Source organism: Ornithodoros turicata, chromosome 3 (genome assembly GCF_037126465.1).
Source record: "Ornithodoros turicata isolate Travis chromosome 3, ASM3712646v1, whole genome shotgun sequence".
Classification (NCBI taxonomy): Eukaryota; Metazoa; Arthropoda; class Arachnida; order Ixodida; family Argasidae; genus Ornithodoros; species Ornithodoros turicata.
In genome coordinates, this window is record NC_088203.1 from 96,144,518 (window position 1) to 96,158,573 (window position 14,056).

Sequence of the window (14,056 nt, forward strand, 5' to 3'; positions counted from 1 at the left end):
TGATCTCCTTATAAAAGCACAGCTTTCTTGCTTTGACGACCACGAAAAAACAGTATCACTCCTTGCTCCTCTTTCCTATGACACAAGTATGGCCTTTGTAAGCAGTGGCCTTATAAGTAATAAAGTGAACTTCATAAGTAAATGTGTCTGTGACACGCCAGCAGAGAACCAGCCGCTGCAGTGCGGCTGGGTAATTCAGCCGAACGGCCTTTATTTTTCCCGCATTCAAATACGTGACTTTGATTGGGACCCGACTGTCAGTTTGAATTATCTGGGAGTTTGAATTAACAGGATGGCACTGTAATTTTGAAGTCTGCACAGCAGTTGTCTTTTTATTTCGTTGTGCTCACAGTGTCTGTTTTTTTTTTTTTTTTTCAGTAATACAACTCCTTTCAACAAAGAGGAGCTGGCAGCCATATTGAAGTTTGGTGCTGAAGAGCTCTTCAAAGAGACTGACGAAGGTGACGAGGAGCCTCAGGTAGCCTCATTTTTCATTTTGTCATTCGCAAGTTCTTGTTCCTGCAATGTTTATATTCTTACTGAACTGTATTATAGGTTGACATTGATGAGATTCTTCAACGAGCAGAGACTCGAGAGGAGGCCCCGAGTACAGTGGGAGATGAACTGCTTGGGTCATTCAAGGTGAAGTTTAAAGTTTAAAAGTTTTAAAGCTTAAAACTTTCAAATTGATTTGATTGATAGCAGTAGGGTCTGTCACTGTGTCCTGCTTGTAACACTCCTGACCTTTGTTTGCAGGTGGCCAGCTTCAACTTCAATGAGGAAGAAGAAGACACAATGAAAGCGGAGGCTGAAGAATTGTCGCCTGCCGAAGGCAAGGATTGGGACGAAATCATTCCAGCGGAAGAGCGAAAGAAGGTTGAGGATGAAGAGAGACTAAAGGAAGAGATGGAATTGTACCTGCCACCACGCAGTCGTAAATCTGTTCACCAGGTGAGTAAGCTAAGCAAAATCTGATCCCTGTAGCATTATGAATACTGTTGGGACTCTCTGCCGCATTGTGCACATAATTGTGCCATAGAAGTCTCATAATTAGGGGTGTGCGAAGCTGAATCAAATATGGAATCTGATAAGGAAAAAAATGCAGAATACTGAAATTTTACAATACGTCTTTAGTGTAATTTTGCTGGTATTAATTGACACGAGAGTGTATTCTGCTTTTTTTGTGCTCTCTCCTTTTTGGAATATGGACCCATACCAACACGCCCAGCTTTCAACTCTCAGTAGATCCAGGTCACTTGTGAAACAAACAAATTGGTGTCCTGCCTCAGCTTTGCCATGAATGTCCTTTGGCTTCTTTGCTGGAGTGTGTATGTCCCGCCTGGGGATCGAGTCAAGCGATTTATAGCATGTGTATCCCCCGTCTCTCATACCACCAGAGACGACTTTCAGATGATCATGATTACAACGCAGGATTTCTATAAGTACTTCTTCTGAAGTCTTATGTCTTCTCTGAAATAGAATCACCTCGTAATTTTATCTCTGCCCAGATTGCAACAAACTGCATGCTACGAGGAAACCACGCGTTTGGGAAGTTTCGCCCTCACGAAATAACTACCGAAAGCGGCATTACTTTATAACACACCACTATAGTTTATGTGATTGTGTAACAGAATGAATTAATATGTTTCTCAACCTTCATTGAGAGATATGAGAGAGAGTAAAATCAACATTTTCCGTGCCAGAAAAGGACAACAACGAAAGTTGCAATCTACGCGGAAAATCTGCAAATTTACGCTAACTGAACTAAAATGTGCGGGCTGAACTCATGAACCTATTCGAGAATTATTTCTGCTCTAAACCCGAAATGAACTTTAAAAAGTAGCTGATCAAATCTTCCCTAAAAACACGCAGCGCTATGGAAACGTCGTCTGCTCCATGAGGGTGTCTCCTCCCAAACGACGCGATCGCCCCATGCGGGAGCAATTGTCCCTCAGTGACCTTGTCTATTGTATTCGAGCGGAGTTTCCAGACCAGAAAGAGTATTGAAGGACCGTGGTTCCATGTTAAGACAAATTTTTATTAAACAAAAAAAATCACCCGAATTCCTGACGACAGAATATGCCGTAACGGGATTTAACCCGAATACACCCAGATTTTCAAATGAAAAATATCACCCGATATTTACCCCCGAATTTGGCCAAAAATAAAACCCGAAAAAGTCATGCCCTAGTTATGAACAGTATCTCCTACTGTATGCCATTTTCACATGCCCCAGTAGGAGATATAAGCGGTACAGTACCCCTTCTTTATGGAATAAGAAGCAGACCCGATGATAGTAGGCGCCCTAGACACTTCACCCATGGAGCAGAGATGAAGAACGTGACTTGGATTGTATCGGATACTGAGAATGCAGACCTCGGGTGGCGATCATGCGTTGAAGGGCCGCGGCCGTACCTGTCGTAGAGGCTTCTAAACTTGGACACAGGGAAGGGAATCGCCTCGTTACAAATCCCTTGCTTTCCCTCATTTCTCACTCTCCAAGCTTTTGTTCCAGCCTCTCCCCTTATGATCTCTGTGTGTTGTGCAGACCGCTGCATCCGACAGCGAAGACGGAGGTGGTCGTCGCCGTCGCGGAGCCGGCTCTGGTAATAACTCTGAGGATGACGGCCGTCCGCGGAAGAGGGGCAGGCCCAGGCTCATCCCTCGTGACACAGTTAAGGGATTCACGGACGCAGAAATCCGGCGGTTCGTCAAGAGTTACCGCAAGTTTCCTGCGCCATCTAAGAGGTGTGTGTGCACATCAACTGCGACCAAACACATCAGTCATGACGACCCTAGCAGAAATTTGCTGCACCTGTTCAGTCTGCCTTTTTTTTAAGCAAATTGTGAAAGGGGTACATGTTCACAGCCTCTGACTTTCCCAAGCTCTGTATGCTAAATATTGTGGCTTGATTTAGTTATTTCATGATAAGGCACAGATTGCCCTCACTGCATTCGACGAAAGTGCCATTGCATACCCTTATGCTGCAAAGTAGGTTTATATGATGATGTTTCTAATCATTACAAGATTGTGTTCTTAGTGTTCACTTTCCGTATCTGTCCAGCACACACATTTGTAAACTTTTTCCCTATGATAATGCTAAAATTTTACTTCTCGTCATGTGCAGGTGAATGCGGGAATTGCAACCAACTGTAAAAGGAGAGTCTGCGAGTGCAGCATAGTCTTTCAAGTGCTAATTCTTGCCCGAAACTTTTGCGTGCCCTTAAAATTTGCAAGTTGAAAATTTGTTAGATTCATGAGACTCACTGCGGACTCATGAATATATGAATATCAGAGAGCTTTACAGTTTAAAAAAAGCTCTGAAAAGATGTGCAGTTACGCACTCCTAAAAATCTGAAAAATTTGTTGTTATCGAAACCTCCGCAACGAAATATGTAATATATATCGCATGGTTGTTTCGCTTCTTGTAGCTATGTATGACAGAATACTGAAGCTCGTTTGTCTTCTCAGGCTAGATGCAGTTGCCCTAGACGCAGAACTTCAAGAGAAGCCCCTGGCTGACTTGAAGCGCCTGGCACAGATGCTGCACAGCGGTTGCGAGCAGGCCATGCAGGAAAGCCAGGGTGGCGGAAACAACAGTGCTGATGGGACGCCCACGCCTCGCAAGAGGCACCAGCGGACCACTTTCAAGCTCTCCGGGGTGTCTGTAAATGCCAAGTCCGTGCTAGCGAGCTATCAGGAGCTGAGCATCTTGGAAAATGTGTTACCAGCTGGGGCCGAGGAGAGAAAACACTGGGTGATGGACGTGCCCACGCGTGATCCACACTTTGATACCATATGGACGGTGGCGGAAGACTCGGCCCTCCTCAGGGGCATCTACGAACATGGAATGGGCAGTTGGGAGGCAATGAAGATGGACAGCTCCCTCGGCCTGGGAGACAAGATTCTTCCCGACGCAAGTGAGGCAAAACCTCAGGGAAAGCATCTGCAGAGCAGGGCTGACTACTTGCTCAAGCTGCTGCGCAAGGTCCATGCAAGACAGAATGCTCTGAAAGATGGAAAGGTATGGTGGAAGTGGTTGTCCAGAGTGAAATTGTAATCATTGATGGCAGAATGAGGTTGCTGAATAAAGTGTGTTATTGCTAATGCTTTTAGGATAAGCCCAAGAGGCCACGAAAGTCTCGTGCAGACAAGATGCACCTGAGCAAAGCGATCGTAGAAAACGATGACAGCAACGACAGTGACACAGCCACCGTAAGTTCTCTCTTGCAAGATGTGTTTTATAACAGGGGAAAGATAGTATATTATCAATCATATATATATTATATAGTATTTATTGGTGGTATGTGCAGTCTGCTAAGGCGCGGAAGCCAAAAATCAAGACTGAGGATGGCGTGCCAACGCCGACGGCCGCAGTGGATGGCGCAGTAGCTCCTGGTGCGGTTAAGTCCGAGGAGGCTGATGGCACTGTCAAGGCTAAGAGAAAGAAGAGGGAACCGAAGGATGACAAAGAAAAGAAGAAGGCAAGAAAGAAAGTAAGCCTTTTCCTTTTTTACTGGTGGCACGTTACCTGCAAATGCTATTGTTTCTGCTAGCACGACGGCACAGCAGAGGGCGTTGGGAAAGTAAAGACGAAGAAGGACATGCCCATCATGCACTATACGGCAAATGCTGCACCACAGGTCATTGAAAGCACAGAAATATTTGATCCTCAGCTTTTCAACGAGGTAGGTACACCACCTTCCGACTCTGAGCATTTGTTGCTTGTTCATTGATGATCTTTCATTGTTTTCTTGTTGTTGTTTTTTTGGAGATGGAGGAGTACTTTAAAGTTGCCATGTTTTCTTCCTAGTGTAAAGAAAAGATGCGACCGGTGAAGCGTGCCTTGAAACAGCTGGACACTCCCGATGCCTCGCTTACGGACGAGGAGCAAGTGCAGCACACGCGGAATTGCCTGCTCAAAATCGGCGAGCACATCAACGAATGTGTCAGCGAGTACACCGACACAGAAAAGGCGAAGCAGTGGCGCTCGTGAGTGTTCTTTGCGCATGTCAAGCGTCTGTTTCTTTCCAACACAGTTATTCATACCTAGGGCCTGACTTTTTCGGGTTTTATTTTTGGCCAAATTCGAGGGGTAAATATCGGGTGATATTTTTCATTTGAAAATTCGGGTGTATTCGGGTTAAATCCCGTTACGGCATATTCTGTCGTCAGGAATTCGGGTGATTTTTTTTGTTTGTTTGTTTTGTTTTGTTTAATAAAAATTTGTCTTAACATGGAACTAATGTTTAGCAATGTTATCAAACTTTATTTTAATGCACGCGGCCCAGATGTTTTCGGGTAGATTGGTAGTAAAATTCGGGTTAAACCCGAATTTTACAGATTTCTTTTGGGGGGTAAATATCGGGCGGATACGGGTTTAACCCTAAAAAGTCAGGCCCTATTCATACCTTGTGGCGGTGACGAACTGTGCATTTGCTGTTTCAGGAACCTGTGGTCTTTTGTGTCAAAATTTACCGAATTAGACGCCAAGGCCTTGTTTAGGCTGTACAGACACGCGCAGAAGAAGAGCGACACCGGGGAAAAGACCGACAAGAACAAGGACCACGAACACAAATCCTACCGTTCCCACGACGAGGTAAGCACTGAAACCGAGAATACTGCAGCCGGCAAACTGCAAGAGCAGGCCTAACTACGATTTGCACCATCCAATAACAGACAAGTCGAGACTCTACGAAGCACGAGAAACCGTCAAGTGGAGTGAAGCGTCACGGAGGGTCCGAAGATCAGGCGAGACCGCACAAGAGACCGCACGAGGACAAACCTAGGGACAAGCGGCCAGATGGGAATAGGGATAGGTGAGCCTTTGGTGTGGCTTTTGAGAGGCTGGGAGTTCCTTCCAAGTCCTTGGCTTGCTTCCTGGCTTGGCTAAATGTGTCTTGCTTCCCTTTTAGTGGTGGCCACCAGAGGGTTGGAAGCAGCGGATCTTACTGGGACAGAGGCATCAAGAGCCCCGGTCATATGAAGAGCTCCTCTTCCTCCAACAGCTACAGTGCCCCACCTCATCGGACAGGCCAGAATGCTGACCACTGGAGCCATAAGGGTCCATCCAGTTGGGAGTACAAGGACAGGTAAGTATCTTCTCTTCTCCTTGTGGCAGCACTCTGTCGCTGCGATATTTCCAAGGTGTTTTGTTCTGAGAAATTAAGATTAGAGCTTCTTTTTTCTTCTTCTTCTTCATTTGTGTTGTAATCATGCAGTGTTGTAAAGCTGCCAGAAAGCTGAATTGAAACAATGCTGCTCTTGATTGTCTAGACAGACATTATCTGGGGGGATGTACTGATAATTATCAGCCATAAATCACAGAGTGTGAACTGTACCTCAACGAGGAGCTGGGTTGGTCTTGAGAACTGCAGACTATTATACTATCGAGCAAATTCGTTATTTTGGCCAACTGCTCCTACATGAGTGTCGACGAAAAAGTGCTGAAAATCTGTACTTACTCAAGACGAGTTTTTGCTGCACATGAGAGTTGAGGTTGTGGGGGTTGTGTCTTGAAGGTACAACAGTGAGTACACGAAGCAAGACCATTATCGGCACTACGGGAGCGGCGGAAGCCGAGGGGACGACTACAAGAGGGACAAGGACCCTCGGTCCCGCCAGGACAGGAGGTGAGGGACGGTCCCCCGTTCCCACTTGTCCTTTTCCTGCCTTTTGGCAAGGCTCCAGGGCTCACAAAACCGAGAAAGGAGAGACATTGAATTGCACCACTACTGGAGCCTTTCCAACCAAGATTGCTGCTTTGGTTTGTGTCATGCTGGGCGTAACCAGAGCAAACGATAGCAGCAGCAATTCTTTTGCATGTCTCTAATGCTGGCTCAACCACTGGGACTGTGTCCTATATAGCTTGTGGCACCAGCACATAATAATTGCAAGCGATAGCTTTCTCATATTACATGCCATGTTACATGAAGTTAATTATGTGTGACAAATCTTTTGTAAGAGTAGCGAGAAGAAGCATGGTCTACCAACAAGAATACTCATCCTGGCACTTGAATGGCATTTGAATTTCTCAACATTGGGATGCATATTGAAACTAAAAAAATGTAGCTGTTGGGCTTCCTCTTGTCTAATGCATGGGAATAAGTAGGGCCCTGTATTTTCGGGTTTTATGGTTTTGAAAATTGGGGGAGGGGGGGAGTAAATCGATTGTATTTCAGGAGCTGTAAAAATATCTCGCGATATTGGGTGGAAAAGCAGTCGTCCCGGGTCGTAAATAGAAAACAGGGCGCTTCTCGCACTTTACGTTAACACAAGATATGAAACAGCCATGCTGGATGTGCAGTGCTTAGCATTTGGCAGTGCCCGTATTTGTGGCTGAACTGGCACATTGCCAAGTTAGTTTTCGGGTTAGTTTCGTAAGTGATGGTGGTGCAAATTGGGGGGTAAAAGCGGGTTTTACCCTAAACCACAGGGCCCAAAGGCTGAGACTGCCTAGTGAACGTTCTCACACACAGTAGCACTCGTGCAGTGCATGACTCACTCTTCAAACATAGCTGGTGGTGGCTAGCATCTATGACGTGATGAGCACACACACAAAGTGTTCAGCCTGCCGACACTTAACAATACTTGTCGACGAAACTTCTAGATACCATGGTGGAGGGAGCAGCTACCCCTACCAGGGAATGGCCGGAGGCTACGGCGTGGGACCACCAGGCGGCTACGGCACTTCACACCCTCCTCCTCCTCCTTCGATACCTCCTCCCCAAGTCTCTCCAGTTCCGCCGGGCGGTGACTCGCACAGTCCGTTCCAAGGGCACACAGACTCTTGGCGAAGGAAAGAGCATCAAAGCAGCTACAACAGGCGGCCGTACGACAGGCCCCCCACGGACGCAGCTTCGAAGCATACTTGAGGACAGTGCGAAGTTGTTTTTTGTAATGAGAGATACTGGGAGCCCGCAAAAGTTTGTTTGCTCATAAGGTCTACTTAGTGAGCCCTTCCATGGGATGCTAACCCTTCCGTGAAGGAGTGACTGTGCCTGCGGTGCCACGGAACTCTCAACGCTTGTGCCGGGTCTGTGTCCTAAAACTGTGTATAGCTTGGTGGCAAAGTAGCGACTGCCTGATATCATGGACCATGGGAAGGCAGCAGTGATTCTGACGGTGACAAAAAAGAACAGGTGTTTGAGACAGAATGGTTTTTGAAAATCATGAACTGTATTTTTTGAGCAGGACCAAACGACCGGCTCTGCCAAGCAAGTTGGCTGTGATTCCTTTTTTGGGGGACTCGTTCTGGAAATTATGGGTCGAAACTGAGCATCAGTCTCTTTGTTTGGTGCATGTAGGAAATGTGTACAGAAAATTGTTTATTTAGAGTTTTGAGAAAGATATAAATATACATATATATATGTACAACGTAGTGATGTTTGTGACGTTTTGTACCTCGGTTCTGAGGGAAGCAACTGCAATGGACTTTTTTCACATACACGTATCGTACCCAAGCGTCTCTCCAGCTAACCACGCTCGGAGCATGTCAGAACAAATTCATGTGGGTAGCACAAAGGGCGAAAACCGGTCCGGACTGGGACCGACGAGCTCGCGCCGTTAGTGCAATATCTGCACTGGTCCTCACTACTGTCTTTCCCATACTGCGCCATCTAGTGAAGACAAATAACCCTCTCCGGTGCCCCAAGATTATGCACATAGGTCGTTGTGATAAAGGTTCATTAACTGTGATAAGCTGACAACAAATTAAACCTTATAGCTAGCAAGCCGATATTTCAAATCTCTTTGTAGAGTTAATTTATGCTTTTTTGCAAATTGACACTAATGCGAAAACACAGCCAGCAAATGCACAGTGCTGGACAAAAGTTCACGGAGCACGCTCCGACGCAGTCCTTCCTCAGAATGACATGCTAGCAGCGAATGGTATCAAAAGCGGTATGGTATTAAAAATGGTATTGAAAGATCGAAAATAGGACAACATGAACAGCAGCTTCTCATTTGAAGATTTGGTAACCTTTGCCTACCTGATATTGTTGCAGAACCAAAAGTGGACATTCCACGTGCCTTCTGTTCTTTTCGAACGTGTCTGCTATATTGTTGACAAGATTTGGATTATCCATGCTGAATTATCAACCACTTCTGTTGCGACCGAGAACATTGCACAAACTGTGGGCAGGGATCAAGCTAAACTGGTGGCTGGTGTCAGAATTAGATGAGTGTTTGATCACCTGCTTGGCCTGAGCCTGGATGGAGCCCTCATAAGTTTTGTGCATTGTTATATGTGGGACATCATTAATGAGACTGACTGGGAGCTGCTGACTGATTTTGATTTTGAGCTACGTGCTGGTGCCAAATGTGAAATTTCATACGGGAGGGCATTGCAGTTCTTGAGATAAATGAGAACAATGAACATCATGTACGCGTCCAGTTTCAGCTTTATTGAGCTGTAAACATGAGCTACCGCACTTGGCAGACGTCAGAAAGGTGCGTGACCGAGAAAAAGGTGACTGAGGGACTGTTTGTGATTCAGTAAAAATCAAGTTTTCTTTTCTCTTTGCTTTTTCTTCTTCTTGAAATTGATGGCTCGATCCCTTGGCTGAAGAGAAACCGAAAGTGACATCATAGCAGTGAAAGCGCTGGATATTCAATTTGATTGTAAGCAGTTGGCTGCAAACTTAATTGAAATATTTTGAGGATGACCCTGAGCATCATAAGAGAGCATGTGACAGTGTTTATTTAGCTTGGGTTTGAGTCAGGACTGTCGCTTAAAGTGATCTACAGTTTGTGCAGAAGGCAGCTATGATCGAGTGACAGACAGAGTGGTCAACCTGTATTGTAATTTGCCAATCTGAGTGTGTACTACAGTCAACCCTCGATTTATGAACACCCTCGGTTCCCCGAAAAATCTTTCATAAATCGAGGGATTCATAAATCGAAAATTCCGTTAAGTGAGTACTATCGAGCAAATGGAACAGTATTTCCGAGTTGAGATTGTGTTTATAATGCAATATACTGTGTAATTTTGCTTTCGACCATGCCTTCTGCTGTGTCAATCTTGGAGAGAAGAGATGTCACCTCATTCGCACTCGACTGATCTCGGATTTCCTCCGGGATTTGTAACCTCGGTTTATTAATCTCCGGGTGACAGCGACCACCTTATTCATCAATTGAGGTCAGGAACACTTGGTCGCCCCTTGTGCGACCCCGGAAGACCCGTTTGTTAAGATTTCGAGGGGTTAAGAACTGAGGGTGCAATACCTGAAAACGATTTGTCAGTCCAGGTGTCATTCATAAGACCACGGAATAATTCCTTTGCAGGTTTCTGTTGACCTCGGAACAATCCGTTCATAAATTGAGGTAAAAAATGCTGGGCAACTCCTAGTTGGTTCCCACAAATTCCATTCATTATTCGAATATTGAGGTTCATAAAACGAGGGAAAAATGCATGTCAAAAGTTTGGTTCCTCGTGCTCGTGTTCATAAAACGAGGGAATTCATAAATCGAAGGTTCATAAATCGAGGGTTGACTGTATATGCATGGTGACCTGTATTCGATGTCCCTCGTGGGAGATATGTCTAACCATTTAGTAGGGCATGCGTCACAAGCCGTCAGAAACTTGATTGCATGGGAGTTACACATGCAGATTACCAGATTTCCTATCATTCTCTTGATTAGCAGGAATGCCAGCATGAAAACCACGTATTTGGTATACATGTACGTAGATGTAAAGAGCCTAACTTTTGATTGGTGATAGTTATACTTTGGTACCTTAGCTTCTAGTACTGTGCAAAGAGTACATTGTGTCCATAGGTTAGATTTACGGTTGTTCCTACACATGTGCAGCAGCGAAATTGGACACACTCAGCAGAGAGGCATGACCTGACTTGTAAGGACTTCCTTCTTTGTTGCAACTGTTTCTCTGGGCGATGCCCCAGCCAGCCGAACAGCACAGAGAAATGTGGCGTTGGTCAGCCACATTATCATCCTTGAGCTTGAGCGGGAGGGGCAACTGTCTGCGTGCTACCGCTCGATTTGCCTTCCGGAAGAGTCAACACAGTCACCGTTTTTTTTTTCTTTTCTTTTTTCCTCGTCGTCTTGTTTTCTTTTTTGCCATCGTCCGCAAAACGCCCTCCGGCCCTGCAGGCATACGAAATTTGTCTCTGAACATTTCGTGTAGTGTATGAACTGCAAATATACCGAAAACGGCGCGAACAAAATTGGTAGTTGAATTTAATGAGTTCTGTCCACTGATTGCATTCGGAAGGCAACCCGCGAAAGAAAAACAATATTCTCGCGCGCGACGGCAGAGAGCCGCGAATCGATGAAAATGAACGTGTTCCTTCCGTCCGCCCGGCCGTGAACATGCTGCTCCAAACCAAGGGCGGACCCTTTGTCTGAGCGCGTAGTGGGGGAGGGGGGAGAAGGAAATCCAATGTATAAACTGACGTTTTGGGCTTTGGGGGGCGATCGCCCCCCCCCCCCCCCCCCCCTTTGGATTCGCCACTGCTCAAACTGTCAGGATGGTCCGAGTCACACAACTGTGGATGTGTTAGCAACTGTAGTCCGGTTTCCCCACTGATCTCTATGGGTTTCCCCCGCCACAATGAGAGATGGGTTGATTTAGCCATGTTGCAGCTGGGTTGTTCCACGACAAAAATTACCTAGTCTAGCCACCAATGCCGTCAACTAATTCGAACAAAAAGTCGAACATGCAGCTCAAGATGTGCAGGATGTTCGGAGATGTACCTCACAGGTGGGTGTTTCTGTACAGGCGCCATCAGAGTTAAGTGTAACGCGCGAGCGCGTTGCTCACATGGACGAGGGCGCCGCCAAACGTCGCCGGGTTTAGTCCCCATCTGAGGTTCCGCCGGCGGCGCGCGACTTCTGCGCGCTGCAACCGAGCAGTATGCGCAACGAACGGTTGATGGGAATTGAGGAACAAATAAAACGTGTGAATGTAATTAGAACGCCTGCCGCACTGATAATAATAATAATAATAATAAACATGGAAAGAAGAGCTGTAACGTCATTTAGGCCCGGTTTCACCAACGCCGCATTAACTATAACTAAAGGGAGTTATTGTCACTGAAACATTCATCGCGACGCCGACTAACGTTTGTAAAAAAGAATTGAGTTTAACTTCAAGATTTAGCAACGCTTGATCGCGGTTCAAATTTTAACCAGCGTTGGTGAAAGTGGGCCACGGTGAGGGATACCTTTATTACACATGGCACTTCTTGAATATTATTTATATGAAGAATGTATATAGAAGAATTTATTATTCACTTACGTTGCTATTTTAGCATGTTTATTGCATGAAATCGGTGACTGTAAAGTCAGTTTCCACGAATGCACTTCCCAACTACGGAAATGTCCTTTCTGTTCGGAAGAGCGCAATACAGCGTCTTGTTGTGGACAAAAAGCGCACAAAGGTGACACCATGCGAGTGACAGAAATATTTGGGCAGGATGATTTCATCATATTTTCGTTTCTTTTCCGCGCTCTCGTTCGCAGTCGTCATATAAAGAGAAGTTTGCGATTTTCAAACGTCAATGTAAAGGTGTTGCGCTAGAAGCAGACAACATTTTGTGGGGAAAAAAAAAAAGAAAGAAAGGGATAGAACTGTGGTCGACGGCCTCAGGGCTGTCGCACCCGAGGCAATTAGTATATCACGGTAGAAATAATAGGCGCTCACGACGCCAGCATTTTATTGGGTGGCAACTTGCATGCAGCCAGTAAAAACGAAAGCTTTAGCTGCCGGATTAACAAAGCGTAGCGGGTGCACACACGATGTGTGTTCTTCTCTTTGCTTGTCTCGTTCAATGCGATTCGGTGGGCGTTATGTTGACAGGCTGTTAAATGCAAATCAGATTAGAAGCAGCGGTTGTGTATTGAAGGGATAAGGGTAACAAAAGCATTTGATTAAGGCTGTTGGCATTGGAATTCCTCAGACAAAGAACAAATCTCGCCTACCATTTCATTTCACACTTCATATCAAAAACGCGCTGTGCTGTTTGCGACGTCACTTATCAGCACGTTCGATGCCGTCAGGGTGTGATACCGGGTAGGTCGTTGATTGGTCCGCGGATACATGTTTTGAGTCTGTGACTGAAATGCTATAAAAACGCGATATTCGAGCCTGCGGATCAGACGAGCAGGTCGAGACGACGAGGAACACATCATTCGTCGCAACGATACCAGCCGAGCAGCCGCCATGACTTCTTTTAGCTTCATCTTCATTGTGTCCGTATTCGCTTCTGTCTTGATCAGCAAAACTTCAGGTAGGTTCGTGCCCGCATACCTAAGGGCGTCGTCAGCATACGGCCAAAGACAGCGACAACCGCAGAAGACTGCATATATAGGACACAAGCACTCAAAAGCTACTGTCTTCTGCGGTAGTCCCTGTTTGCATCGTTTGTACTTCGTAGATCTTCTCCATATGTCTCACCAGCAAGCCGAACATCTCTCATTGCTTTTGTTAGGATGTTTACTGTTGTGATCTGGCATGTCTAACACCAAGGTGCTCTTGTCATTACGCAGCTAGATATCTATTATACCATTTGAGTTTGTAGCTAGCTGTGTCTCCTTGTGTAACCAGCCTCCTCAGCAGTTTGCTTTTGCGCAATGTTGTTTAGCATCTTGGTAGCCTTATTCACGTTCGGATTCTTTCCACAAGACCCGATGAGCCCTCTTGTTCAGACGACTACTACCATTGTCAATCAGTTCCGTAGTACAGTTGGGAAAACTGCCTCTGGTAGGAATGTCACTATAATTTAAATAACTGGTGTTTCCAGGTGTGTGCATCCCTGTAGAATACTGCGAGGATGATTGCTTCGTGGGAAGAGATATCTTGGGATGCACGGTATGCGTTTGTGCCCCATGTGCTCATTGCTACAGCGGCTGCTACATTCCTTCTCCCGGCTGTCCCAGATGTGCTTCCTCTCTTCGGTGCTACTCGTTGCTTGGAAGGTTCTTTTAAGTTGGAATGACGCACTATATGCTTTTAGCCAATAAAGGCAGATACGGGAATGTCCTGTGTCTTGTTTGTAATCTGCTGTCCACAGACCATGATGTCTGACACGGGCAAGG

The 14,056-nt window shown here is 45.8% G+C and overlaps 1 protein-coding gene and 1 long non-coding RNA gene across 3 annotated transcripts in view; both read left to right on the forward strand.

Moving 5' to 3' along the window:
* LOC135388894 (chromodomain-helicase-DNA-binding protein 1-like) overlaps positions 1-9,518 on the forward strand; it is a 31,400-nt gene extending 21,882 nt beyond the window's left edge. The window contains exons 18-31 of one of the 2 annotated variants that reach the window (XM_064618763.1): positions 379-478; positions 556-642; positions 757-951; positions 2,549-2,748; positions 3,473-4,025; positions 4,118-4,216; positions 4,315-4,497; positions 4,558-4,689; positions 4,815-4,993; positions 5,450-5,600; positions 5,681-5,820; positions 5,917-6,093; positions 6,523-6,633; positions 7,611-9,518. In XM_064618763.1, coding sequence (XP_064474833.1) covers positions 379-478; positions 556-642; positions 757-951; positions 2,549-2,748; positions 3,473-4,025; positions 4,118-4,216; positions 4,315-4,497; positions 4,558-4,689; positions 4,815-4,993; positions 5,450-5,600; positions 5,681-5,820; positions 5,917-6,093; positions 6,523-6,633; positions 7,611-7,875 — 2,572 coding nt within the window. In that variant the 3' untranslated portion in view covers positions 7,876-9,518. The remainder of the gene's footprint in view (positions 1-378; positions 479-555; positions 643-756; positions 952-2,548; positions 2,749-3,472; positions 4,026-4,117; positions 4,217-4,314; positions 4,498-4,557; positions 4,690-4,814; positions 4,994-5,449; positions 5,601-5,680; positions 5,821-5,916; positions 6,094-6,522; positions 6,634-7,610) is intronic. The other variant, XM_064618764.1, reaches the window with a different exon arrangement.
* A 3,220-nt stretch (positions 9,519-12,738) lies between these two features.
* Positions 12,739-13,996, forward strand: LOC135387499 (uncharacterized). Its single transcript, XR_010421152.1, has 2 exons — positions 12,739-13,248; positions 13,762-13,996. It is a non-coding gene; the product is annotated as an uncharacterized LOC135387499 (long non-coding RNA).
* The last annotated feature ends 60 nt before the right edge of the window (positions 13,997-14,056 follow it).